Source organism: Physeter macrocephalus, chromosome 21 (assembly GCF_002837175.3).
Source record: "Physeter macrocephalus isolate SW-GA chromosome 21, ASM283717v5, whole genome shotgun sequence".
In the NCBI taxonomy this organism is placed as follows: domain Eukaryota; kingdom Metazoa; phylum Chordata; class Mammalia; order Artiodactyla; family Physeteridae; genus Physeter; species Physeter macrocephalus.
In genome coordinates, this window is record NC_041234.1 from 120372662 (window position 1) to 120400593 (window position 27932).

The following is a 27932-nucleotide window of genomic DNA, read 5'->3' on the forward strand; positions in this document are numbered from 1 at the left end:
GCAGGTGGGGAGAGGAGCTGCCTGGGAGAGCAGGGGCACAGGATGCCGCTGAGGTGGCAGGGCTACCTCCAGGGACACAGGGACCGGGCCTTTCCCTTCGCCGGACCAAGGAGAAACTGAGGCACAGAGGAAGGCTGTGTCCATACGGCGAGCCGAGTCCTAAAGCCATGGGGCCCCTGCATAGACCTGAGGGCCTCCCCGTCTGAACAGAGCCATTCGCCACCGCCGGCCCCCGGGTGGCCGCTCCAGGGTGATGGCGCTTCTCTCCTTACTCCTTGGGAGGTGTCGACAGTAGCAGCTCTAGACTTTTCCATCCAGATAACTGGGGCTGAGTGAAGCTGCCGGAGAGCCAGAGCTCCTGTTGGAATATCTCACAGACCCAGGAAGGCGACATTCACGGACCCCCAGGGCCCTGGCCAAGGCCATTTCAACCGCATCATAACAAACCCGCCCAGCCCTTCCACCTCCGCCCTTTGCCCGGGTGGAGGGGTGTGAGGTGTGAAGCGGCTGGCAGCCGCACGGCTCGGGGAGCCCTTCTTGCCTGACCCCCTGGGCCAGGGAGCCCCGCAAGCTTCCCCTAATTTCCGGCATAAATATTTGTTGCGAACTGAAGCTCTAGTCATCGATGTAAGGTTGGAGGCCTGAGATGTATTTGTAGATCTCCAAGACAGAGCTGCAGAGGCCATCTTCTGGCCCACGGCGGCTCATTTACAGAAGCGCCAATGAGGCTAGACTGGGGGCTGGAGGGGCAGCTAGATGGAACAGTCCAGAAGGGCTGCACATAGGCAGGGTAAGGCCCAGCCCTTCCCCCGGTCAGTGCTCTTCTCAGAGAGGGATATTATTGTTCTTATACGTTTTCGTCGTAGAGAAGACATGAATAAAAGTTCCCTGAAGGTCACCGTGAAGGCTCAGCCTCAGTGGCTGCCCTGGCGGGTAAAGCACAGGGTGAGAGAGGCGTCAAGGCCAGGCAATGGGCAGCTCGTTTAAGATCCAGAAACGGCCTTGGTAAAAGGGCCCAGGGGACAGGATAGCTCCTCTCTGGCTGGAGAGTGGCTGGGTGAGAGGCTGGGCAGCAGGTGGGGACCAGCCAGCCACGCGGTGGCCAAGGAGGGTGGCCCGGGGGCCCAGGGGAGCCCCAGGTGCTGACGGCAGGAGGGAAGGCCGAAAGGGTGCTGTTAAACTTGCCAGGATGCCTGGGGGCCTGGGACGGCCGCAGCCCGAGGAGGGCCTGGCAGGGGGGTGTCTCTGCCCTGGGGAGCTGCATGGACCCGGTAGGCAGGCCGTACTTACGCCAGAGGGGCCTGGGGGCTCCTGCCGACACCTGGCTGCCTGCTGTGCTGTCGGGCCTCAGCCGTCAGACCGGGACCACGGCTGGGCCCAGTGGGACAGCAGGGAGGCAGGCGAGGAAGGACAGTCACCTGATGAGGGAGAGGGCGCCTGCAGACGGAGGGAGCTTCCTGCCACCTGGCTGGGAGGCCAGCAGAGGCCGGATCCGGGGCTCCCAGGGCTCGGGCTCACCACGGCCACTTGGTGGCAGCAGAGGGGCTGCTCCCAGACGCGTGGCGGTGGCGGGGTGGGGGTGGGGGTGGGGGGCGGGAAGCTCGCTGGAAAGGGAGGTATCTCCCCAAAGAGCAGAAAGCGTCCCTGAGGCTGAGTGAGGAGACACGTTCTTGGGGGTGCGGGGTGCAAGCCCCCTTCCCGGGGCTGGGCCTTCTAGGCCGCCTGGCCGTATTTGCTGCAGGGATCGCAAGGTGACTCTGTCCCAGCCCTGAAGTGGGAGCCCCTCTGTCTGGGCCCCCGGGTCCCCCTCCTCTTCCCCCTCTCTCCCTGGCTGAGATCACAGCCTCCACCCCATGGCTTCGGGGGCCACCAGCGTGCCCGGACCTCCAGGGCCAGTGGTGCCCTGCAGCCTACCCGGCCCCGCCGGCTGCCCGCCTCCCCTGGGCTCTCCCAGCTGCCCTGAGCCCCGGCGCCTGGCCCCAGCTCCCCCGGCCTGGCCACCAGGCCGCACCCGGGACACCGCGTGCCCTCATGCTCTCGCTGTCCCCGGGGCTCCGGCTCAGCCCGGCGGTGCCCACTGGGAGCCCACAGCGGGCTGCGCTGGGCCCAGCGGCCTAGGTCTGAGCCCGCTCCTCGGCCCCCTCTCCCCTCCCGGCCCCTCAGGCGCGGTCGGCACGACTCTCCCCACCCCCGCACTGCTGTCTCGGGCTCACAAGCCCCCTCCTCATTGGAACCGGAGTGTCTCCGCTCTCTGGGACAATGCCATCCCCTCCCAGCTGGCCTCCGCTCCCTTCAGCCCATTTTCCACTCAGCACTAGAGGGATGTCCTGTGCTTCTCCCTTTTCCGGAATCTAATCTTACGTTTGGAAAATGGAGATGTACTACGTAACCAGAGCGATGTCCCATTTCCCCTAATGAGCAGTGAGAATGCCTTGTCATGTCAAGCCTATGGCTCTAAATGTCTTTATATTATTATTTTTTTTTTTTTTTTTTTTTTTTTTTTTTTTTTTTTTTTTGCGGTACGCGGGCCTCTCACCGCCGCGGCCTCTCCCGTCGCGGGGCACAGGCTCCGGACGCGCAGGCCCGGCGGCCACGGCTCGCGGGCCCAGCCGCTCCGCGGCCTGTGGGATCCTCCCGGACCGGGGCACGAACCCGCGTCCCCCGCATCGGCAGGCGGACTCCCAACCCCTGCGCCACCGGAGAAGCCCAGGTTTTATATTATTTAAAAAAAAAAAAAAAAAGTGGCAGGGAAACAAGTGAGCTTCCCGGAGCTCGGCCAACAAGGCCAGAGCCTGCCTTGAGTCAGGGCCCGAGAGGGTCCAACTCGAGGTGGGTCCCGCCAGCTGGCAGGGCAGCTGGGGCCAGAGGTTCCTTGCTTGTCCTTCCGGAGCTCACGGGCACGGCCCCCGCCAGCTGGCCTGCTAATGGGACTGGTCGTGGCTCGGCTGCTCTGGGTCTCCGTTTCCCCGGTGGAAAGTGAGGTTGGAAGAGCTGGGTGACTTCTCCGGTCACCTTGCTGGACACGGCTCTGATGGCGCCCCTTGGCAGCGTTCCAGTGGCTTCTCCCAGCCTTGCCCGTGGTGTCAGGGCCTGGGTCTGAGTCTGACAGCCGGGGCAGAGCTGACGGGGCCGTCTCTCCCGCCTCCTCCAGATGGCGCGGTGGAGGGAGCGGTGCTGCGGGTCTGGATGGAGGAACGGGTGGAGCCCCGACACGGCTGTGTCTGGCCTTGATGGCCCCACCCACCCATCTTGTCCCTTCCAGGTCCCTGAAGCTATCCGCAAATGCCAGCGTGCCGGCATTACGGTCCGCATGGTGACCGGCGACAACATCAACACGGCCCGGGCCATCGCGGCCAAGTGCGGCATCATCCAGCCCGGGGAGGACTTCCTGTGCCTGGAGGGGAAGGAGTTCAACCGGCGGATCCGAAACGAGAAAGGCGAGGTAGTTCCCGGCCCGTCAGCCCTCCCTCGAGTCCGCGGTTCTGGCACTTTCTCCGCCGCCGCCCCCTCTGTTCAGCCCTGCCGCCGAGGCTCTGCAGCGTCTGTGTGCTTTTCCCTCCCAGATAGAACAGGAGCGCCTGGACAAGGTGTGGCCCAAGCTGAGGGTCCTTGCCCGGTCGTCTCCCACCGACAAACACACGCTGGTTAAAGGTAATGGTGCGGGCTCACTCCTCACCCTCCCCTGCCCCTGCCCCGGGGGGCGGGACACAGGCTGGGCGTGGCCATCCCCCCTCGGGTCCGGGTCCGGGTCCGCCGTCGGCTCCCAGACGCCCAAAGCTGAGCTTCCAGCGGGTCTCAGGATGCTCAGCTCTGGACCCATGGCTGCTGGAGACTTTGTGTCTCAGAGAAAGTCACTGGCCCTCCCTGAACCTCATCGGGAAAATGGGGATAATGATGGAGACTCCCTCGGAGGGCCGACCTGCCAGAGCTCGAGCCTCCCCACTTCTCTGCGCTCACAGTCTCACTGGAAGACGCCAGTAGAGGCCAGCTCTCTTCATAGCAGATGGGGAACTGGGGCCCAGGAGAGGGAGACAGTTCTCCAGGTTGCCCAGTGCCGAGCCCCTGCCTCCTACCAAATCATCTCACCGGGTGGTGGGCCGGGCTGGGAGAAGGGGGACATGGGACTGCCAGTCGAGGCACAGGACTTGGTCCCAAAGGTGTGGAGAGCACGGAGGACTGGAGCCCACTGGCCCCCCACGGCCCCCGGGCTGGTCACCCGGGGCCACAGATGGCACCAGATCTGCCCTGCCCTGCCCTGGTCTGTGTTCCAGGGATCATCGACAGCAACACCGGCGCGCAGCGGCAGGTGGTGGCCGTGACCGGGGACGGCACCAACGATGGGCCAGCCCTCAAGAAGGCGGACGTGGGCTTCGCCATGGTAAGCCGCCCGCCGTCAGCCTGGCTCACCACGCCAGCTGGGGCCTTGTGATGGAGGACGTAGGCTTTGTGCAGCAATGTGGGAGCTATAGCGTTGAGGCAAGTTGCAGAGGGCCAGAAGTTTCTTTCTCTCACATCCTGGCCACCTGGGCCTCTGCAAGCTCTGCCCTGTTGGTGGCTGCTGCAGCGGTGGCGCCCTCTTCGTTTGTGAGCAAAACCTCTCTAGTACAAGGACACGTCTGGAGTGGGTGAGGGGGGCCGGGGAAGGGGCCCCGTGGACACGGCGTGTGTGTCCCCCAGGGCATCGCGGGGACTGACGTGGCAAAGGAAGCCTCGGACATCATCCTGACGGACGACAACTTCACCAGCATCGTCAAGGCCGTCATGTGGGGCCGCAATGTCTACGACAGCATCTCCAAGTTCCTGCAGTTCCAGCTGACGGTCAATGTGGTGGCCGTGATTGTGGCCTTCACGGGTGCCTGCATCACTCAGGTGGGCACTGGGGGCCACCGGGCCCAAGGAAGACCCCGGGCTCTCCCTCCCACGGCCGGGCTCCTCCCGCCCGGTGCACCTGGACCCCAGTGTGCAGAGCAAAAGCCCAGGGGACCCCGCCCCCAGCAGGGTGAGGGCTGAAGAGCCCCCGCCTGAGGACCCAGTGGCGGGAGCCAGGTTTTTGTTGCAGACTTTTTTGGTTGAGGTAGAATTCAGCCACCACAAAATTCACCCTTCGGGAGTACACAATTCGGTGACTTTCAAGTACATTCACGGTGTTGTGCCATCATCGCCTCTATGTAGTTCCATCATGTTCTCATCACCCCAAAAGGAAGCGCCATATCCCCATGAGCAGTCCCTCCCCACTCCCCCTCCGCCAGCCCCTGGCACCCGCTCATCTGCTTTCTGTCTCTACAGACTTACCTATTCTGGACATTTCAGCTACATGGAACCAAATCATAGGTGGTTGTTTGTGTCTCCTTCACTTAGCACAGTGTTCTCGAGGTCCGTCCGTGTTGTAGCAGGTACTTTATTCCTCCCGGTGGCGGACCGATGTTCCATCGTATGGAGCGAGCACCTCGTGTTTCTGCATCCGTCCATCAACGGGCATTTGGGTTGTTTCCACCTGTGGCCGCTGTGGACATGCGTGTGGTTAACCTTTGCAGGAGCCTCTTCCCCTTTTTTCAGTTCTCCAGTTCTCCCCGTTAGTGAGTGTCCAGAATTTGTCTCCCTTTCAAAAGTATTTTTTAATTGAGATAAAAATCCGCATACCGTAAACTGTACCGTGATAGCCATTTGAACCAAAGTGTGCCACCCAGAGGTTTTTGATGCATTGCCCATCTTGTGCAACCGTCACCTATACCTCAGTCCAGAACTTTTTCATCACCCCTGTACCCACTGAGCAGCCACCCCCCACTCTCCTCTCCCGCAGCCCTGGCATCCACCCGTTCGCTTTCTGTTTCCATGGATCTGTCAGTTCCGGAAGTTTCCTAGGAATGGAATCCTACAGGATATGGTCCTTGGTGTCTGTCTTCTGTGAGGCTCATTTTTAACCAACAAGTCAGAGGCGATGAGAAGGAGGGTCCAGGGCAGTTTCTACCCCTTCCTGGCCCTCGGGTCTGGGGCAAGTGACGGGGGGTGGCGGCCTCCTGCTAACAATTTGGACCGCACCTTCTAGATCACTGCCAGCAGGTGAGAGAAGAAGGGAGACTGACAACATTTTAGGAGCAGGAATCTGAAAGCCCAGCGAAAACTCTCTGCTAACCTTCAGAAAACATAGGGATGGAGATGTCACGTTTTTATGGGAAAACATAGGGATGGAGATGTCACGTTTTTTATAGGGGGGATGGCCACGCCCAGCCTGTGTCCCGCCCCCCGGGGCAGGGGCAGGGGAGGGTGAGGAGTGAGCCCGCACCATTACCTTTAACCAGCGTGTGTTTGTCGGTGGGAGACGACCGGGCAAGGACCGGTTGCATTTTCACTTGAATTCAATTCCAGTGACATTGACCCCAAGCTGAGTCTCTTCCCAGGAGTGGGGGGGCCAGTGGGGTTTCCAGGCCCATGTTGGGGTAACTGGCTCCTCTCCACAGGACTCTCCTCTCAAAGCCGTGCAGATGTTGTGGGTGAACTTGATCATGGACACGTTCGCCTCTCTGGCCCTGGCAACGGAGCCGCCCACGGAGTCGCAGCTGCTGCGGAAGCCGTACGGCCGGGACAAGCCCCTGATCTCGCGGACCATGATGAAGAACATCCTAGGCCACGCCGTCTACCAGCTCAGCGTCATCTTCACGCTGCTGTTCGTCGGTAGGTTGGCCCAGGGCACCCTGTGCTGCGGCCAGCCCCGCGGGCCCTGGCCCTGGGCCTGGCCGGCAGTGGCAGGGGCAGACGGGCACCTGGGGACCCGATTTCCGGTGAGGACCCCTCGGCCCCCACCTCCCTGCCGTCCTGGGGGTTTTGTTCTCTGTGTGGCATCGGCTCCTTTTAGGGGATTCCTTTACGTACGTGGGGGCGCGTCTGTCGCTCTGTCTATGTGTGGCCTCTCTTCCTGACCTCAGGGGGCTCTCCACGGGTCTGGGGACCCTTGACCACGTGGTGGCTCGGCTCTCAGCACACGTTCCTGGGCGTAGACTCGAGGTTCAGTGCAGGCATGGCGCTGGCCGGGGGGCAAGAGTCACCCCGTGAGGGCCCCCCCAACGGCAGCACCTGGGGGGTCCTCTCACGGGGCCTCCCTCTGCTGTCCCGGGAGCAGAAGGTGGTCACGGCTGGCCCGAGGGCCGTTCTTGAGGCAGCGCGGCGCAGAGGAGGGCCGGGCCTGCCCTGAGCCTTGCAGCGCCCGTTCCTTCCCCAGCTCGAGCCGGCGTGCAGATGGGTCTTAAGGTCTTCGGCCCTGTCTTGGGGTTTCAGTGCCCGACCCCCCAGCCCGGTCGGGGCCCGGCCTTGGCTGTGGGCTCCCGTGGGTTAGAGCCTGGGCGCTGGGGGGCTCACGACTTCCGCCCACGTCGCCCGGTGGTGGCGCGCCCGCCCGGGCCCGGCTCCCCTCACGCGGGCGGCCCTCGGCTTGCAGGGGAGCTCTTCTTCGACATTGACAGCGGGAGGCACGCGCCCCTGCACTCGCCGCCCTCCGAGCACTACACCATCGTCTTCAACGCCTTCGTCACGATGCAGCTCTTCAACGAGATCAACGCGCGCGAGATCCACGGCGAGCGCAACGTCTTCCGCGGCATCTTCGGCAACCCCATCTTCTGCACCATCGTGCTGGGCACCTTTGCCATCCAGGTAGGAGGGGCGGCTCCGCTTTGGCAGCTCCCGGCGGGTCTGCCACTCCCATTTCTAGAACTCGATTCCCTGGCGGGAGGCCACCTTACCTCCAGGAGGCGCTGAGCGTTCAAAACCAGGGCGTATTCATAGAAAACGTGAGGCAGAGCAAGGCCAAGAGGCCAGGATAGTCGGTTTCTCGCAGCTCCCAGCGGGGAGCCCGCAGCGGGAGCTCAGGACTTGACGGCGCGAGTGACGTGCGGGCTCTGGGGTGTACGGCTGTGTCCACCCTGTGGCCTGGGACCCAGCCCTGGGTGATTAGGGAGGCGGACAGTGGCCTGGAGGGTGAGAGCCCAGGAACAGAGAGAGCTGGAGTGCGGGCTTGGGACCAGTTGGTCTGTAGCTGCAAAGCTCACCCCGGGGAGAGGACTCCTCCCGTGGAGGGGCCACGAGGCTGCCCGAGGCCGATCACGGTGTCTGGCATATGCACGCTCAAGCATCACGTTCACAGAAGCCGGGCGCCTGGGTCAGTGGGCACCTTGCACCAAGCGAGGCCACGTGCCCGTCCGGCACGGCACCCACGGCCTGCGGTCAGCCGGTCTGGGAAGCTCCTTTAGGCACCGGCTGAGGCGGGGGGGGGTGGGGGATGAAGGGAAGGAGGCCAGAGAAAAGAAGGCTCCCAGGAGCTGCCTGTCTACCTGGGTGAACCGACAGCCCTCTGACTCCCTGAGCCGGGCTCACAGGACAGGGGGGTGCCCCGAGGGCTAGAGGCACTGGCTGGACCCTCCCCGCCTCCCCCCGCCCCGCAGATTGTCATCGTCCAGTTCGGCGGAAAGCCCTTCAGCTGCTCCCCGCTGTCTACGGAACAGTGGCTCTGGTGCCTGTTTGTCGGTGTTGGGGAGCTGGTCTGGGGACAGGTAAGAGTCCGCCTCGGTGGCTTTCCCAGCCCTGCCCCTTTCCCATTTGTCTGGGGAGCTGTGGGCAGCCCAGGGTCCCCTAGCCTGCCTCTGGGACAGGCCACGACCCAGGTGCAAGGCCACACGCAAAGGGCCATGGCTGGGACATCACAGCCCCCAGCAAAACCACCCGCCACTCCCCTTGCCAAGGTAGAAGCCGAAAATCGTGCCTTAGAATTGGGTGCCTTGGAAGATGCTCACATATTTGAAGCTATGCAGTACCTCTCTGAACCTTCCAGAGGGCAAAGAGAATGTCTCAAGGCCACCACATCAAAGTAACACAGACAGGGTGGCTTCAACGGCAGATGTTATTCTCCGGAGGCTAGAGGTCCAAGATCATGCTTACATAGGGCAGGTCCAGGAGAGGCCGGGCACGAGCTCCCAGGTCCCCCGCCAGGGGAGTCGCATGGCAGTGCAGTTTCTCCCGGCGGTAATGTGTGATGACACCCACGGGTACCACCGTCAGGGCAGCTCCCCTGGAGGCCTGGGGAGCCCGTGTGACTTAGTTACTCAGCCTCCGCGCCCCAGAGGCCAAGCCGGTACATGCGACCCAGGGACCCGCCCCAAATCGCCCCGGCAGTGTAGCCTGCCTGCCCTTGGCCCCAGGTAAACCAAGACCCTCTCATCAGGCAGGGGCCTAAAGGTCCCCTCCCATGAGCCAGGCCAGGGCCAGACCTCGGTCTGGTGAAGCGAGTCCCTTGCATCACACGCTGTGCAGGAAGGTGGCACGAGCCGCTCCTCTGGGCGTCGGTGGAGGAGGATGCACCGGCGCGCGCACTGCTTTGGAGAGCAGGATCTGGCACCAGGCAGAGGCGGCCCGGGGGCCGCCCGCAGGGAGGAAGCACTGAGGAAGGAGCTGCACACAGTGGCGGGGCCTGTGCGGGGGCGGGCACACACGCGGGCCTGGGCCTGGGTCAGCGGGAGGGGGGCAGCCTGCATCCGCTCCCGGCCCCAGCAGAGCTCCCACCTCTGACGGCCACTTCCACCTGCTGTCCCTCACCTCCGGCGACCCAGGTCATCGCCACCATCCCCACCAGCCAGCTCAAGTGCCTGAAGGAAGCGGGACACGGGCCCGGGAAGGACGAGATGACTGACGAGGAGCTGGCTGAGGGCGAGGAGGAGATCGACCACGCCGAGCGGGAGCTCCGCAGAGGCCAGATCCTCTGGTTCCGGGGCCTCAACCGGATCCAGACGCAGGTAAGCCGCCGGGCCGCTCGGCCACTCGGGCTCTCCCGCCTCGCGAGGGGGGCAGGCAAGCCAGAGGCAGAGGACGGGCGAGATAAGCCTGAGAGCAACGGGGAAGCCCCTGGGTCCTGCCGCCGTGATCACAGGGGCAGTTGCTGGATGTGCCAGAGGACAGTGCGTCTCCAACGTGGCCTCTCGCTGACGCCTCGCTCAGAGCCCAGGTGCCCTTCCCGCTAGTGGGCACAGGTGTCAGCTAACGGCGTGCGCTGTGACCCGGGGAGATGGGGGCGCGGGCCACCCACTGTTTGAATAGCTGCTGGGACTTGTTTTCTTTGCTGGGAGCTGCCCCAGGTCACGGGGAAGGGGCCTTCTCGGGATGAGGCAGATGCCCGTTTCAGGTAGCCTTTGGTGAGCTCGCCATTCGTTGGGTTATACGGTGAATTCTACGGAGAGACTTCATTTGGGAAGCGAACTCTGGTCACCAAGTTGGTCGGTTCTGTTCATTCCAGTCTCCAAACATCAGTGCTGGTCAAGGTCAAGGCCGTCAGTGGCTGTCCTCTATAAAGTCAGACAGCCACGACGACTGCCCAGCTGTGGGCACTTGCAAAGGCTTTGTGAGAGTCTGCCTGACAGAGCCACCCTCGCTTCCCGCCCCCAACTCTTCCCGGCCAGCCTTCTTGCTGGAATGTTCCATACTTGCTGTCTCTCTGTGTCCTTCCCTGGCACTCGCTGGTGACTTCATCGTGGCCTAACGTCAGCCCTCAGCACCCCAGAGGCAGTTCTCACCAGGGTCTGCGACACATCCTCCCGGCTCCCGGGCTGGGCCGTCCCTCCATCCCTCCTGCTTGGAGCCTGTTTCCCAGCGCACTTCCGGAGGTGCGGTCCGCCCTGCTCTCCTGGCAGCTTGCTGTCCCCTCTCCATCCTCCTTGCCTGTCTCTCCCACCTCCCACTGAGCCCGTGGCCTGCCCCGTCGCCTGGCTGTGACCCCAGCTGCCGGAAGTCCCGCAGTCCTGGGGCCCTGGTCTCTTCTTGCCAGTTCCCCGCGGCCTGGCCCTCCCCGCACAGCCTCCAGATGGCGACCAGGTGCCCCTCACGCACCACCTTCTCCTCTGCCAGCCCAGACCCAGGCCCCAGCTCGCCAAGCCCACCTCCTCCCGCCCCCCACCTCCTGATCCGTGGCTCCGTCACTTCTACTGCCCAATCCAGAGCCCCGGAGCTGTGCCAGACCTCTTCCCGTCTCCCCACACACCCGGCGCGTTGGCATGGCCCTTCGAACGCGCGTGCCCGGGCCAGCCACCTCCGGCCCCGCCCCCAGCGTCTTCCTGGCCCAGCCGCCCGCGTCTCTGCCCGGACTGAGGCCCCCGGGGTCCACCCTGGACCCACATAGCCAGCGTGTGACACCCATCGCTCCCTGCTCCTCCGGGCCTTCCTCCGTGCTCTGTCCCGGAGCCACAGCCCCACTGCCCCGACCCGGCTCCAATCGCTCTGGCCCCGGAGCCCCACCGGAGGGAAGAACACCACCGGGTGCCTGCTGAGGCAACTTCCCGCGTGGGCCCCTCGGCCCGGGCCAGCACCTGAGACCACAGCTCTCCCCGGTGTCCGCCTCTAGCCTGTCACAAATCACCATGGCTCATCCCAAAGAATCTTCCATGCCCGGTGCCCAAAGCGCCCTCCCAGCGCACGCGGCTCACCAGCGGCTGCCACACAACCCCTGGGGGCCTAGTCTCTGGGCACCCCTCTCCTCCCCAGGCGCCAGCCTCAGCTCCCCGGCCAGAAGCTCTCAGCCTCCCGTCTGCCTCTCGGCATCACCGCACGTGCCCTGCGCCCCCGGAAGCCCTGCTGCCTTCCCAGACTCCCACCCTGCTCGCCCGCACTGCTGTGCCTCCATGCTGGCCACTGTCTGGGCCCCAGGCCTCCCCAGCTCCCACCGTGGCCCCTGGGGCCCCTCCTCATCCCACGGCGGCCCCGTGAAGCCTTCGCAGAGTCCCAGGGGGCTTCTCCGGGCCTCTGGCTCAGCCCTCGCGGCGTCAACAGGCGCCTTGGCCAGCGTGGCGGGGGAAGGATGTCCTGGGCCCGGCCAGAACTCTGAGCGCCCAGTAGAGTGGGAGGAGCCTTTGTCGCCAGCTGTCCAGGTTTTCCCCGTGGCCTCCTGGCTGCTCAACTGTGAGCGCCCACCCACCCATCCCGGCCCCGACGGGCTCTGGTGTGTCATGCTGGGCGGGTTCTGCGGCAGAGCCTATTTGCTTCCATCAATGAGCCAAAGTCAGTGTTAGCTTTCCTAGCAGCCAAGACCACAGCCCTGCCTGTCACAAATCACCATGGCTCATCCCAAAGAATCTTCCATGCCCGGTGCCCAAAGCGCCCTCCCAGCGCACGCGGCTCACCAGCGGCTGCCACACAACCCCTGGGGGCCTAGTCTCTGGGCACCCCTCTCCTCCCCAGGCGCCAGCCTCAGCTCCCCGGCCAGAAGCTCTCAGCCTCCCGTCTGCCTCTCGGCATCACCGCACGTGCCCTGCGCCCCCGGAAGCCCTGCTGCCTTCCCAGACTCCCACCCTGCTCGCCCGCACTGCTGTGCCTCCATGCTGGCCACTGTCTGGGCCCCAGGCCTCCCCAGCTCCCACCGTGGCCCCTGGGGCCCCTCCTCATCCCACGGCGGCCCCGTGAAGCCTTCGCAGAGTCCCAGGGGGCTTCTCCGGGCCTCTGGCTCAGCCCTCGCGGCGTCAACAGGCGCCTTGGCCAGCGTGGCGGGGGAAGGATGTCCTGGGCCCGGCCAGAACTCTGAGCGCCCAGTAGAGTGGGAGGAGCCTTTGTCGCCAGCTGTCCAGGTTTTCCCCGTGGCCTCCTGGCTGCTCAACTGTGAGCGCCCACCCACCCATCCCGGCCCCGACGGGCTCTGGTGTGTCATGCTGGGCGGGTTCTGCGGCAGAGCCTATTTGCTTCCATCAATGAGCCAAAGTCAGTGTTAGCTTTCCTAGCAGCCAAGACCACAGCCCTGCCCCTGCCCCAATCCTAGGTGTCCGGGAAGAGGTCTCTGGTGCCCCAGCCACCAGTGCGTCTGTGTCTTCTTACTGCCTGCGGACTCTTGGGCCTGACACTGCCGCCCCGTTGGTAGAGCGGGTCCCCTCGGTCGGAGCCTTGCAGTTCCGGGCTGGTCGGGTCCCTGCTTTCCACGCGGGGAAACGGGGCCCAGAGAGAAGGGACTTGCCCAAGGTCCCCCAAGTCTCCTTGCCCCATCCCTCAGCCCTGGCCTCTCCACGGAGCCCCTCATTCCTCCACCACACGTCTCAAGAATGCCGAAGCAACCAGTCGCTTTAGTGCACTTTTTAAGAGCGTCTGTTCGTTTTGATTCAAACCACCTGCTTGAAAAGCAGAAATAAAGCCTAGGAGAAATAAAGCCCTTCAAGTTGTATACACCCCATGCCAAGAGAAACGTTCTCTAGGCAGCCAGCCCTAGATTTCCAACTTTTGCTCCCCAGATTTCGGAGACCAGCACAACTTTTTACGTTGCTAAGTGAAGGCACTTCCTAAGCTGCTTTCTGCTCTCACCATCATTCCACGCACGTGGAAACGCACCAGTCAGGCAGGGTGTCATTCCAGAATCAAAAGAGTCCTCCAAATGCAGGACGTGGAGCTTTTCGAAGTGCTCACGACGTGGTCTATTTCACATTCCATTCTAAACCACAGAGAAGCTTCAGCAGTGACTGGGCCTGGTTCCTGGCCCGGTGTGGGGGGGGGCGGTGCTTCTGGGGTAGGGGTGGAGCGGAGGGATAATTCTGTGGTATTTTGACTGATACCATCATCTCTTCGGGACACCATGCGGAGAGGCCAAATCAGAGGCAGGAGAGGCATTTCTCCCTTCCCTTGTCGCCTTTGCCACAGTAAGAGTCCCCTCTTGGGACAGTCCCCTGTCTCCGTAGCCTTAGCAACATCTCAATCTAGGGAGGAGATGCCCCCCCCCGCCAAAGAGACAGCGAAATCATCTTCCTTCAATGTGCCGGGGCGCGCTCGGCACGCCTTACTTCTGCTGGGCAGAAGGGAGCTCAGCGGTGCGTACACAGCAATTAGTCTGTCTGGCAGCGCGTCCAAGGGTTGAAATGACGGCCGTCTTCCCTTTGGTTGGGGTGGGGGGAGTCCGAGCCCGGCCCCATGTCAGATACAGCACGGAACCTGGCGGCTACCACGGAGCCCCTCGGGGGGCTTGGGGGGGGCCGTGTCCTTCGGCCCAGAGCAGGCAGCCAGGGGGCTCTGCTAGTCACATCATCCAGTGAACTACGTGGCACTTTCTAGAAATCAGATCCACCTTCTAAGGCCAAAGATTCCACACACACTCCCCACTAAGGGGGCATTCTCTACTTTGCGGCCCGAAGTACGCCACGGCGGGCTGGCCGCCCAGAATCTAGACACGCGGTCTTCTGGTGGGGGCACGTTCACGGTGGCCACCCAGCCACGGTTCCTTGGGACCCCACGCCTGGGTTTGCTCCACCCCCAGGCCCCCCTGCCAGCCAAAGGCGGGGTCGGGAAATCCAAAGATACCGCCTCTCCGGCCGGTTCACCCCCACGGCTCTCATTTCCTGAAGGCTCCCAGGAAGCTTTAAGGGTGCGGGCCAAAGCACAAGCCATCGTGGCCCCCCAGACCCAGGCTCTCCACTCTCCCTCCTGCCCTGCCTGTGGCTCTGGGGGAAGGCATGCTGATGAGACAGAGCAGGGCCTTTGGGGACCCCCTCCCCCTCTTTTAAAATCCATTCTTACACTGAGACTCGCCACGGAGCGCCCCTCGGTCGCTTGGATGAGAGCCACAGAAGGAGAGTGGCGCCCCGCTTATGGCGAAACATAAACGAAGGTCGGGCCGGGGAAGGGCGTTTATTGCTGAGTGGCTTGCGGTGAACGTATCGTGAATGCAAATGGCTCTTTCCAACGCGTTTGCGGCGTGCCCGGCGCATCGGCAGGCCCCGCGCGTCGGCAGGCCCCGCGCGTCGGCAGGCCCCGCGCGTCGGCAGGCCCCGCGCGCCAGGTCTTCTGAGCGCTCGTCGTTTGCTCAGCAAAGCCTCCCTCGGCGGATGACGCGGAGGCCGGGCGGGGCCCCGGCCGAGGCACCGAGGCGGCCTCCATGAGGCTCTGCCGTCGCGATAGGCACCCAGTGCGGCCCCTGTCCCCGCCCAGCCCCACCCCCGTGCGGTCGCGGGGACCGCAGTGCAAGCCAACCTTTATCTCGTTTTCTCTCCCACAGATGGAGGTAGTGAGTACCTTCAAGAGAAGCGCTTCATTTCAGGGCGCTGTGCGCCGGCGGCCCTCGGTCCTCAGCCAGCTCCATGACGTAACCAATCTTTCTACCCCTACTCACGTAATTCTCTCTGCTGCCGATCCCGCCGGCGCCGCTGGGAGTGAGTCCTGAGTCCCCTTTTCTCTCATAAATGGCACCTCGGCGGGAGGAGAAAGCCTCCCGCCTCTTCCTTCTCTTTCTTTCCAGTCTTGCCTCCTCCGCTCACCGAGGCTTTTCCGTTCTCTCTTCGTGGCCCTGTTCAGCCCTTCCCGCCCAGACGGTGTGTCTCTCCAAAGCCACGTCCCCTTACGAGATGTACTGAACCCACGGCACTGCTGGACCTTCTGTTCTTTGCCTTGGTCCTGGGGGGTTTTGCTTCGTTCTCCTTCTGTCGCCGGTTTCCTTTGCTTGAGCTTGTCCGCCTTTGCCGATGGCTCTTCGCGGACCTGGGCCGCTTCTGGTGGCGTCTGGCGTCAGGTTGGGGCCTCGCTCAGTCCTCCGCGGGGCAGCTCGAGGGAGGCGCGCAGGCTCAGGGCCGCCCCCCCAGGACTGGAGGGAGAGGCGAGCCCACCCACCTGGGACTGAAGCAGCAGCTTCCAGAACCCTCCTTGAGGTGGTTTCCAAAGGCAGTACACCCGAGCCACCGGGCGTTAGAGGTGTCCCCGGGAGCCCTCCTCCTCGAGCCCGCCCTCGGCCGCGTTTCCTTTAGTTCCCAAAGCATCTTCGCTCTTTCCAAGCAGGCCTCAGGATTGGAAGGTCTTAACCTGATCTGGTCCACACTCTCCCTCCTCCTTCCCTCGAGAAGCCGGGAGGAATTGATTCCTTTTGATACGTCCCTCTGAGAAGTTCCCGCCACGTCTGTCACATTTTAAAAGGAACCCAGGGGCTGTCCTAAAGAGGTAGAAAGTTCCGTATTTGCTCACATTTCTTTACCAAGACAAAGGGAAGGCCACTAGGCCATGGAGGCCCCCCGCCCCACGGTCCCCCCAGCGAGAGACACCGCAAGGAACAGTGTGGGCCCCCCACTGCCCCCCCCCCAGGGCCACCTGCTCCTCACAGCAAACTCGAGATTTCAAAAGCCAAGCAGTACACCTTCAAGTATGAGCCCAGAGCCCCTGCCAGGATGGTTCACTGCTACCTGTTTCCTTTCCTTCCAGTGGGACCCGGCAACTCTCACCTCCGTGAACACATCACTTCCCCATGGACGGGAGTTGTTAACTATGCTTTTTCCCACGCCAGACTCTGGGATTTTCTTTTTCCTTGATTTCTTCCCTTTTCCTTTTTTCTTTTGTCTTGCGTTTTCTTTTTTGTTTTTTCTTTTCTTCTTCTTTTTTTTTTTTTTTTTTTTAGGAACTGGTAAGGGGTCCCCAGTGGAGGGCGTCCCTCCTCTTGCTTAAGCTGTCCTTTCAGGCCACTCTGCCCTTTACGGAAGGGATGTGGGCTGCACCGGTCGCCACCGGGGCCACCACCTCGTCCCCTTTGGAAACAGCGCGCACGTACACACACACGCACACGCACACGCACACGAGCGTGTTCCCCGTCCCACAGGCCACACACACGTCCAGCCCCCTTAACTGTTCACTGAGCCGCCCCCCCGGGGCCACAGACGCTGGCTGACGGCCGTCACGGGTGAGCTGGAAAGCTTGTCCCACGGGGTACTTGGCACCACTCCACCTGGGGAAGCCGGCAGGGGGCTCGCTCAGGGCCTGCTGGGCCGCAGCTGCCCTCCCCTGCCACTTCCTTCACGTGTTCCTTTGCCATCTCTCTCTGTGCCTCCTCTCTGTCTGTCTGTCCATCCGCCTGTCTGTCGGCTTGGGGGAAGGCAGCCGTGGCTCCCCCGCTCCACCCCTAGGCCTTCCCCACACTCCTGCTGAGGCCGCGCTCTCTGGGCGTCTCAGGCTTCCTCCCTGGGGGCAGCCTCTTTCTCCTCTCTCTTCCTCGGCTCCTAGCACCTTCCTTCTTTCTGCGGCCACCTGTCCTGTCCCCCTTCCCGCTGCCGGGAGCCCCAGCAGTGCGGGGTAGGAGCCGCTCCCGGGGGGCCTAAGTCGCTCCTGGCCAGAAGAAGGGTCACTGTCCCTTCCACACCACGTGCCACTGGGAGACGAGCGCCTTCTGCCTGAGGAGGGTCCGGTGTCCTGGCTCACGGGGCTGAGCCACTGCCCCTCAGAAGGGACCCCGCTGTGGAGGAAGATGCTGGATGGAGGGCCAGGTGACACCAGGGGACGTTCCTGCTTCCAGAAGCTGCCGACCGAGACCACTTCCTGCCACCATCACCGGTTCCCAGTCCAAGCTTCGAAGACCCCGAGAAATCACCAAGCCTGGCACCCACATCGTACAAATCAGGGGAAGGCCTGGCGGAGCGGAGCACGGCCCTAGGCCTCCAGTCTCTCGCCCAGAGCTTAAGAGAAGAAAGGCGGTGGCCACGGGGCACGAGGTTTCCTCAGGAAAACCCAGCTGTTTCGGGAAGGCTTCTGTCCCCCTCGCCTACCACCTGGCCAGGCCGCGCCTCATCCTGAGCGCCGCGGCCAGCCTCGGCCCAACGTCACTTCCAGCGAGAACGTCAGGCTGTGTAGGTGCAAGGCCTGGCTGCGGGTGTGGACAGGGAGCCCGAGGGCCGGACGGATAGGTGACACTGCTCACCCAGTGCGGGCCAATGCAAGAAGCGGCCAGAGTCCGAGGGGGAGGAGAGCCCCTCAGAGGAGTGATGGGGGGAGGCTAGAGGCGCAGCGACCCTCGGGGCTCAGCGCGCCCACGCTCACAGCCACGCACACTTCCTAGTTGACCTCGGACACACACACCCCCCACCAGGCTTCCCATGCCCGCACGGGTCCCCACTCCCCTGGCCACACGTGATGGCCTCCCGGCTCCAGAATGGCCTTGGCTGCCTGCCCCCTGCTCACCCAGCCGTCTCTCCTGCCTGGCTTAGTGGCCGCCCCAGCACAGCCATTTCACGGGACCTCAGCCATGCATGGCCTTGAGGCCACCCACCTGAGTGGCTTAGGAAAAGAGCATTCTTTGCTAACCACCGTCAGTCTTCTGGAAACGAAGGGGGTGTGAAATCCTGTCCCCTGTTAGCGCGTCCGTCACCCTCATTCCTGCCCCAATCACACCCTCACACAGTAATTCTTCGGGAAGCTCAGCCTCGTTCCGCAGCTGGCTGCCAGGGTCCCCAAGGTGTAGGCACACAGGAGGTGTCTATTCACTCAGGTTTACTAATGAGCGGCAAGCCCAGGCCGCCAGATGGCTGCCCCCAGGTGCGAGGGCGGCCACACAGACGCACCCAGGCCCTCCCCGGCCGCGTAGCCACGGCCTGTTCCCCAGCAGCCTGGCCCTCCCGCGGCAACACCGGGCCTCTGTACTCAAGCGATCACCGTCACAGGGGCAGGTGGCGAGTCTGGTCAGCTGTGGCCAGAAGGACCCCCTCAGGGCCGTTCAGTTCTGATCAACCATACTGAAAACAGATCACGGCAGTTGCCTTATTTTAACGGGCTTTTGCCAACTTGGCAAAGCCCAGCCCGGTGAGACCCCGGGGCTTCCGTGGACGCGCCCTTCTGGAGCCTGGGGAGACATGCCCCTCACACACTCCGAGAGCAGTAGTTAAGCCAGCCCCGCTGAGGAAGGAGCCCTGCAAAGTGAAAGCTGTCTTGTTTGCTGGAGTATGCTTCCTTCTCAGGAAATCCATTGATTTCAAGGCAAGTCTGCCCACGTGGGTTTCTGGGAATAGCCAGAGCCCTCCCCTGTAGACACTAGCTGACCAAAAATGCCAATGACACTTCCGGGCCGACTCCTGGGGCTGGGGGCCAGGGCCCAGGAAGCTCAGGAGACTTATTTGAGGCCCTGCAGCTGGAGACAGCCAGGACGAGAGGCAAGGCCGAGCCCCTGAAAAACCCAGGACTCTCCATTCCTGGGTCAGTTCAGCGCGACATCTTGTTGACGCCGGCCACCGAGTCTGGCCTGTCCCGGTCCTGGGCACACATGCATGCCCGCAGAATGGGAGGTAATCTTCACAAGAGTCACAAGCCACCAGCATTTTCGGCTTGCCAGCACCCGCAAAGCCGTGCCTTTGGTTCGGGATTCGATCCCTCGGTGAAAGGGCCAAGTCTGGAGTCTGAACTTTCACGTCTCCTAATTCCGTGGTGAGGAAAGGGAGCCCCCCCTTGCCCCCCCTTTGATTGTGTCATGATCCACCCTCATGCCTACGGGGGTGGGTTGGGGCTTGGGAACCTGAAGTCCACGGAGGCACCGTGGCCCTCGCTGGCTGCTGTGTTGGGAATTTGCTCTAAATCCAAAGCCCCCCCCCCGATGCCAGGGAAGCTGCCAGGTTCCTTCCTCCCACAGAAGGTTCTGGATAGTGGTTGGTACGGAAGGACAGGGCAGGAGTTGGATGGAAGAATTCTGAGTTCTGTGAGCTTCACGGTGAGACAGAAGGGCGGGTGCAGAGGGTGACGACCCCCGCCCAGGGCCTGCTCCTCCCACAGCACGAAGGCGTCAGACCCAGTTTCTGTTGTGGCCATTGTCATTGTTGTTCGGGAGCCTTTGCCTTTATTTTTCTCTCCTTTTCTTTTCCTTTAATGGGGTGGGTGTCCCTTCATCCTTCGCTTTCCTCCCTGCTCTCACGTCCCTTCTCTGCCTCCAACACCACCTACGTTGCAAACGCAAGCGATTACAGTTCAAAACAAAAGCGGGGTGCATCCACTTCCAGCCGTGACCTTCACCCCTTCTGCTTGCAACTCGCTCCCATGGCAGAGTCTGACACAAGCATCCTTCCTCCCTGTGGCCGGGAGGACCACGTGCCCCATCCCCGCTGATGGAGCTCACGGTGAGGGGAGACAGGCCAGGGCTCACATGCAGGGGCGAGGGCCGGGCAGCAAACAGCAGAGAAGTAAGCTTGCGCTGAGTGCGGGTGGCCACCAGCCTCAGAGGAAGAGGAAGCAGAACGGGAGAAACATTAGCGGCACTATTGTGGATAAGGTTTGTCCGGGACAGCCTCTCAGAGGATGATTTGTGAGCTGAGTTCCAAATAAGGAGGCAAGGCCGACATGGGATGATCTGGCGGAAGAAGAGTGTAGGCGGGGGACAGGGCAGGGGTGATGGCCCTGGGGGACACTCAAGCTTGCTGTTCCGAGCAACGTGGCCAGAGAGTGCTGGTCGGGGGAGCTATGGTGGGAGACACGTGCCAGACTGTGTGGGCCCCCTACTCCCAGCACCTATCCACTGAGCCCCTGCTGCATGCGGATGCTGTGCTGGGTGCTGGGGACGTCAGGGGCCTTATGTTCCAGCGACAGGAGACAGAGGAGAGAATAATGGGGTGGGGGGGGGTGTTTGAAGGTGAACCATGCTGGGGAGAAAAGCAGGCAGAAGAGGTGCCGGGGTGCTGAGGGAGATGAGTGGATTGCGGCTGTAAACGGAAGGAGCTGAGGGGGAGCCACGAGGCTCACTGGGGAAGAGCCTGCCTGGCAGAGGGAACAGCCAGTGCAAAGGTCCTGAGGCAGGAGAGTCGTGCTTGAGGAAGAGATGGGAGGCTGCAGAGGGTAAAGGAGAAAGAGGAAGAGAATGGCCCGAGGCAGGCCCTGGCAGGACTTTTCCTTTGGGGGAGACGCGGCCACTGAAGCGTTTGGACCAGTGGAAGGTGCGACACGCTCTGACTTCCGCTGGAAAAGACTGCTCAGGCTGCCATGCTGAGAAGAGACCGTGGACGTCAAGGGTGGCAGCAGGGAGACAAGGGAGGAGACGTGGGGGGAGGGAGGTAGAGTTGAAGAAGCAGGCAGAGGCCCGAGTCTGGACATTGAGGTGGGAGCTCCTTAGCAGGCAGATGGCTAGAAGCACCCAGAAAATGCACGGATGTGGATGGAGAAAAGGCCCAGCAGCAGGAGGAGGACCTGGAGCCCAGTGTCCAGCCTGGAAGCAGGGGTGCGGTGTGGGGAGCACGGGGGCAGAAGCCAAACGAAGCTGCGCCCCTGCGTACCAACAGCTGGAGGGGCTGCAGCCCCAAGAGAGGGGCAAAGAGTAACCTAGACGAGGGGGAGGGAGATGGCAGCGAAGGAGGAAGCGGGGCGCGGTGGGGCACAGCAGGCCTCACTCGGAAAGGGGTGGGAAGCCGTGGGACAGCCCCCAGCCCCAGCCAGACCTGCTCCTCGTTGGCTGTAATCGAGAAGTCCCCTTTACTGGCCGGTGCTTTTCACGTCTTTCTTTACCTTTAAATTCTCTTACAGTGACCTGGACCTGGGGGTGTCCCACGCTGCGCCCTGGGGTGTTTGGAGCCCCTGCCTGCTACACGGCGAGGGCAGGGCCTGGCTCAGCGGTCAGAGAGAAGGGGGGGGACCAGAGACCGCAGGGACGGCAGCCACGCAGGCTGGAGCGCGGGAAAGATCCAGGGACCAGGCAGGGGGCGTCTCTGCGCTCGGGGGCTGCGGGTCCCTGGCAGACACAGCCGCAGCCCTGGGGGCGGGGAGGGCTCCACCCTGGAGAGGTTCGGGAAAGAGGGGCCACAAGACACGCTGCTGGAAGGCACTGGGTCTGGGGCCTCCAAGTTGCAGCCAGAGCCCTGCACCAGGATGCGAAGACTAGGCGAGGGGCAGGGTCGGCGGGGGGCAAGGCTGAGGGTCCTCCCGGACCTCCTTCAGTTCGAGAGGCCCGTGAGCCATCTACGGGAGGTACAGGGGCGGCGCGTGCCGGGAAGGGCGGGCCCGGCTGCAGATGCAGGTGGAGGCGGGGCAGGGGGCATTGACGGCATCGACGTGGGCTGTGGGCTAGTGATGGACAGGTGGCCTGAGGCCCCTGCCCTGGCCCCTGGGACAGTCCCAGGCCAGGAGAGGGGCCTCAGGCGGCAGAGTAAGGGCCACGCGCTGGGGAAGGGCGCCGGACCCGCCCAGCTGTGAGCAGGCCTTCGCGGGGACGCGCTAAACTCCACCGCGGGGATGTCCTCAGACCCCCGGGTGCGAGCTCCGGCCTCCAGGAGACCAATCCCAAGCCGTGTGTTAAGAGCCCAAGATTTGCGCGCAGGGAAATGGAAGCTGGCGGGAAGCTGGCTCGCCGTCAGCTGTGAGACACTCAGGGTGACCCAAGCCCGCGGCGCACGTTGGAGTGGGCAACGCTGGCACCTTCTGTCGGTGACTGAGCAGCCGCTCTGCGCCAGGCTCTGGCGACAGGCAGCAAACGAGGCTAGTGAGGGGCGTCAAAGTGAGTCTTTGATTAGACCCGGGAGGAGGGCCCTGAAGGAGCCTTCCGGGCCAGAGCAAGAGAAGCTGGGCCACCGTCTGGGGAAGCTGAGGGTGAGTCTGAGCGGGGCCGGGCCTGATCACATGACCCAGGTCCAGGTGAGGGGAAAGGATGGAGCCAGGGACACCAGGTCACTGCTGCCAAACTTACCACAAAGGCCTCCAGGGTCAAGGGCGGCAGCACGCCGCTTGCTCCCATTTCTGTGGCCTCAGGGGGTGGCTGACAGCCGGAGTAGATCCTCCACCACCACACAGCCACAGCCCGGGTCCCATTGGCTCTCCCGCGATCCTGGCACCAGAAAAGGCCCAGATCATGAGGCCCCATCTGCCATGGCTACAAAGAGTGAATTGTTTCTTTCCATTAAAGATGTCAAATGATTGTCAATCTCTGCGTCACCCCGATCTCAGAAGCCAGTCTGGGGAACGAAGGGGCTGACAGCAAATGATGGCCATCTACGATCTGGAAGATGTGGCTTCACCAAATTCAGAGAAAATCCTAACTGGGTTTAAGATATGGAATCAGAAAATTCCAATTTTATGGAGCCCTTTGGCTCACTTTTTTTCTTGCACTCGATCGTGAGGTTCTCCTGGTTTAAACTGACCTAGGAGCACTGAGCTTGGCTGAGCAAGGCTGACCCCGGGATCCAGACACTGGAGGGCTGAAAGGGATTCATGGTCTGAACCAGGGGGCAGCAGTGCACGTTGGACATGTCCTTCAGAGGACACGGCATGGCCGTGTACCCAATAAGACTTTATCTACAAAACCAGGTTGAGGGCCAGAATTAGCTCTTGGGCCACAGTTTGCCAACACCTTGTCTAAACCAAGAAAACCCAACCCTAGAACCTCGGACCCGGAAATGGCTTTAGATCTCACTTTGTGTCCACCCACTCACATAGGGAGGCTCTGGCCTCCCCATCTCAGCACAGGGCCAGCTGGCTAGTGCGGGGCCCGGCTGAAGGCTTCCGATCGATTCCGCCTTCTAGAAACGTGAGGGAGCCCAGGCTGGGGGCCCGAGGAAGGAGCAGAGAGAGGCAGCAAACCCGATGAGACTTGAGCACATGTGGGGGTGAAGGCAGGGCAGCCAGCGGAGGCCAAGGGGCTAGAGCAGGGTCCTGCAGGAGGTGCGGAGGTCAGGGGTGCCTGAGCTCAGCTGGGGCCTCGGTAGCTGGGGAGCAGCGCGTTGTGGGAAGCTCTTCCCCAGGGGCCACTTGCGCTGATCTGAGGTCTGCAGATGCCGGTGGGGCAGCCAGGGAACAAGGTGTAGAAAATGTGAGTGGGGGAAGAATATGGCCCCCGACCAAATTCCAGGGACTGAAAGAAGTTGTGTGGCTTGGAGAGTGAAAAGGAGGAGGGTGAGAAAGGCTGGAGGGGCGGGTATCGGCACGCTACAAAGGGCCTCTGATGGCAGGAGATGCGGGACGGAAGGGTCTGAGAAGGGAAATGACGACCTGATCAAATGCATCCGAATCAGGGCATCCGAGCAGAACAGGCTTGGTCGGTGTAAATTAAAAATGGGGCCATTTTCCATCTTGGATGCCTCCAGATGGGGGAGTGGCAGGCTCTTAGGCCTGGAGCTCTGATGGAGGGGCCTGGGCCGCAGTCCCTGGTTATAGCCAGATGAGCCCAGAGCTGTGGCCAGGGCGAGGAGGTGAGCCTGCGGGTGTGGACAGGGAGGAGGAGGGACAGGGACAGACCAGGGCTTTGGGCTGGAGGAGGGCCAGACAGGGGCAGTGTCAGGGAAGCCAGGAGACGTTCCCAGAAAGAGGGGCAGTCGGCCCCTGGGGGATCAAATAAGATGGAGACACAGAAGGGCCGTTGGACTTAGCAGCGCGGAGAGTGATGGGCAGATATGTCCGGGCGTGGCCAGCACGGGCTGCTGCCACAGGAGCTGGGGGACAGAGGAGAGGACGCTGAGAAGCCAGGGAGGGGGAGCAACTCGAGAAAGGCCTGCGCTGTGCCCACAGGCTGGGGACTTTGTCTTGCCAGAAAGTGCCTCGGACTCTCTGGGAAGAGGAAGTGGAGAGCCCGCTGTCCAGCACTGTCCCTTTGCCCGGCCACCTTTCTGGGCTCCCAGGGTGGAATCCCCCCCCCGCCCCCAGTGCAGCCAGGAGTCCCGTGGATCCATTTGTCCTGCGTGTGCATCAGGTGACAGCGGGCGGCGGCAGCAGGGAGAGGGCCCCGACTGTTCTGTTCCGAAAGACAAATGTTTGTCATGCAGTGAGCCCCGCCACGGATGTGGGCGGAACCCCCCCGGCACCAGGCAGCCACTGATGGTCTCCTTCCTTCCTCCTGCCTCCCCCCCTCCTCCTCCCCTCCCTCCGCTCCCTGCCCCTCCCCCTCCCCCTCCCCCTCCAGATCCGGGTGGTGAAAGCGTTCCGTAGCTCCCTCTACGAAGGCCTGGAGAAACCCGAATCCAAGACCTCCATCCATAATTTCATGGCGACGCCCGAGTTTCTGATCAATGACTACACCCACAACATCCCCCTCATCGATGACACGGACGTGGACGAGAGCGAGGAGCGCCTGCGGGCCCCGCCCCCGCCCTCCCCCAACCAGAACAACAACGCCATAGACGGCGGCGTCCACCTGACTCCGCGCGGCACCAAGTCAGCTACCTCGTCGGTGTTTTCTTCCGGACCCGGGAGCCCGCTCCACAGCGTGGAGACGTCCCTCTAAGCAGAGCTGCTCTCGGCACGGCACGCGCGCTCCCCGCACACACACGCACCCGGCCGGGCGGGCCGCTGGAGGGCGCCGGCCGCGAGGAGGGCCCGCCAGGCCGCTGGAGATGCTCGAAGGCGCCTGCCAGAAGCCAGTCCATTCTAGGCTTCTTACTCAGGAGGACCAGGAGGTGAGGAGGAGGAAGGAGAGACCAGAGAGCAAGAACAGTTGTGTTCCCCCCTTTTTCTATGGAAGTTTTTTTCAACGAACACTGTAATTCCACCAGCTGTTCCCTGTTTGGGCTGTGCAGTGGGGCAGAGGGCTGGTTTCCGTCTATTGAGAGCTTCGCGGCACCTGCTGCAGAGCAATTGGATCAACAGGTACAGCAGGCGAGCACCGCTCTGCAGGAAGGATGCTCCCGCCCAGATGCTCCGCCGGCCCAGCACCCCCTCCCCAGGACGCGTGCGGTCAGTCTGTGTGTGCATGTGTGCGTAGCCACGTGTGTGCGCGTACAGCCGTGTACGTGCACATAGGACCGGATGCACATCTAAAGGATAAGGAACGACTTAACGGCATGATATTTCCATTTCTCTTATCGGGTGTTTTCAGTTTGAAATTTCATTATTTATCGCGGCAGGGTTTTTTTCAGGGAACTAGACTGCAAGAATATCCTTCTGGTTGCTTGGGACCCCCCCCTCCCCCGCGCTGCTCCCCTCCCCCCAGTCCGCTCCATCCTCCGTCCTCCCAGCACAGTTCCTGGGAAGGCAGGCGCGAGGCCGGAGCAATTACGGTTGGAACAGTTGGAACATTTGCACTTTGAGACCCCTGCCTATGGAGGAAAAAAACACCGTTCGATGGAATTTTTATTTAAAAGGAGAACACCAAAGTACTGATGAGAATGTTTCCCTCCAGTAGGCCGAAGGGGGAGTTTTGCTTTCGGTTTCCTTTGGTTCCAACTCCAGTGCCAAGTCCTGCACTCTGGCCAGTGGGCAGGCTTTCTTTGTCAGAGCGCCAACTTCCAGAGCGTGAAGCCAGGCCGCCTGCCATGCCTGACCTCCTGGGATGACCCAGACTCCCCAGAGCAGCCGCAGGAGAGCCAGGTCCACGGGTGGAGGTGGGGAAGAATGCAGAGGGTCAGGAAGAAAGCGGAGACGGAGGCTCCATCCAAACCCAGGAGGAGCCGGCGCGGCCACAGCGCAGACCCCAGCCCCCTGGGCGCCCCCACCCGGACTCCCGCCGTCCATAAAGCGGCTGGGAAAGTTCTCAGTCGCCGCCCGCCGAAGTGCAAAGGACTCTTCGGATCCTGGGGTTGTCGTTCAAGGATGAGTGTGACCCACGAGGGCATGGATTTGGGTCTGCAGCCACCTACGGCGACCTCGGGGAGGCCAAGCCCCTGGGAGCGATGGTCCCTCGTCTCTGTTGCTATAATGGCGAGCGCGGAAGGCTGAGGAGGTCAGCTCTGCCGCGTCATCGGCTGAGCCCCTGGTCTGCAGGTGGGGAGAGCTGGGCCTGGGCTCCCCAGACGGTTCCCTCGGGAGCCTCTCCTGGCAGTGTGGGCACACGGCCGTGCCAAGCCTCAGTTTTCCTCGAATGCGCGATAACCGGGGTGGGAAATGCAGGAGAAGCAGAGGTTCTTTTACCTTCAGAATTCTTCCGTCTCACATTTTGCAGGGAGGAGGCTGGGGTTCGCCCACCCCGTGCCCATCCCGCAGCCCCTGGCCAGGGCTTGCCTTGCCTCCACTTGTGTCTGCGTGCCTCCGGGCAGGCGGCGTCCCAAGCGTGCTCGGTCCCCACCGGTAACATGAATGCCATGTCACCCCCGAGCGGGAGTGGTCAAATCTCGGGCAGAGGAATTTCGCGTAGAAAAGCAAATCCCACTTAAAATGCCAGCTACCGATAACTTAAAGCCATCCCTTTCTTCCAAAGGGCACATTGAGAATGTTACCCATTTGTAAATTGTTCCCTAATGTCCTTGTTTAAACAACAACAAACAGGGCAACTCAATTTGTTGACGGTCTGTGTGTTCTTTAACAAGAACTCAAATGGGAAATGTTTAAATTGAAGAATGTACACTGAGTAATGCTATGCTCACGGGCTTCTTTTCATCCTCTGTCGTAGACACAAAGCCTTGCTGCTGCCTCCTGTACACGGCGATTGTTTAGTGGTTGCCTTTCCATGGGGTGTGGGGTGCAGATCGCGGCTCTCATTCCTGTGCGTCTTCAGGCCGGGGGCCCTATCTCGTTGGGAAGCCCCTCTCTCTAAAGCATTATCTTATATGGAATGGCTTGGTCAACTGTGTTCAGTTATTAAATCTGTTTTACATTTTTATCTGCCTGTTATAAAGATGAACAACAATATCTTAATGAGGAAGACCACAGATGCATAATAATTTAAAGTCTGTAGTTGAATTTCCTGATTTAAAGAATAGACCAAAATTTCCGTGTATTGAAAAAAAAAAAAAATGAAAGGCTCCCACAATCTCAGTCTGGGTAACGTGTGTGATTTATTGTTTGGTGAATTCTCCTCCAGACCTAAAGAGAAGCGTCTTCCTCCCTTTACCAAGCTGGGGTGAGCCCCGGGAGCAGCGGGGTTCCCCTGGGGTTGTGGCCACCTTGCCAATCCTAATGGAAGGAGGAGGGGGCTCGACCACCCTGTGGGGTCAGGTTCGCATGGTGGTCCTCAAACTGTCTTGACCTGGAAGGGCCTGACCTGAATCTCCAGAGTGGCATCCTCAGAGGAGGGTGGGAGCAAGAAACACCACCCAAATGCCAGAACCCTGGCACACATGCAGACGGCTTCGTTTTTTATTGTGGGAAAGTACAGATAGCATCAAGTTTACCACGTGAACCATTTTTCAGCGCCCAGCTGGGCGGCATTAAGTACATTCAGGTTGGTGTGCAGCCATCCCCACCATCCGTCTCTAGAACTGTTCATCTTCCCCGACGGAAACTCTGTCCCCATTAGACACTAGCCCCCCCTCCCCCTCCCCCAGCCCGTGCCCCCACCTCCCCAGCCCGGGCCCCCCTCCCCT

At 62.0% G+C, this 27932-nt stretch overlaps 1 protein-coding gene across 3 annotated transcripts in view; it reads left to right on the plus strand.

Annotated features, from left to right (window-relative positions):
- ATP2B3 (ATPase plasma membrane Ca2+ transporting 3) overlaps nt 1–24959 on the plus strand; it is a 43304-nt gene extending 18345 nt beyond the window's left edge. The window contains exons 13-22 of one of the 3 annotated variants that reach the window (XM_024116763.2): nt 3263–3442; nt 3564–3651; nt 4272–4378; nt 4678–4869; nt 6459–6672; nt 7433–7644; nt 8433–8540; nt 9594–9776; nt 14993–15079; nt 24599–24959. In XM_024116763.2, coding sequence (XP_023972531.1) covers nt 3263–3442; nt 3564–3651; nt 4272–4378; nt 4678–4869; nt 6459–6672; nt 7433–7644; nt 8433–8540; nt 9594–9776; nt 14993–15079; nt 24599–24919 — 1692 coding nt within the window. In that variant the 3' untranslated portion in view covers nt 24920–24959. Of the gene's footprint in view, nt 1–3262; nt 3443–3563; nt 3652–4271; nt 4379–4677; nt 4870–6458; nt 6673–7432; nt 7645–8432; nt 8541–9593; nt 9777–14992; nt 15232–24598 lie in introns of those variants that run through there. The other 2 variants (XM_055081527.1, XM_055081528.1) reach the window with 2 other exon arrangements.
- Nucleotides 24960–27932: the final 2973 nt, after the last annotated feature.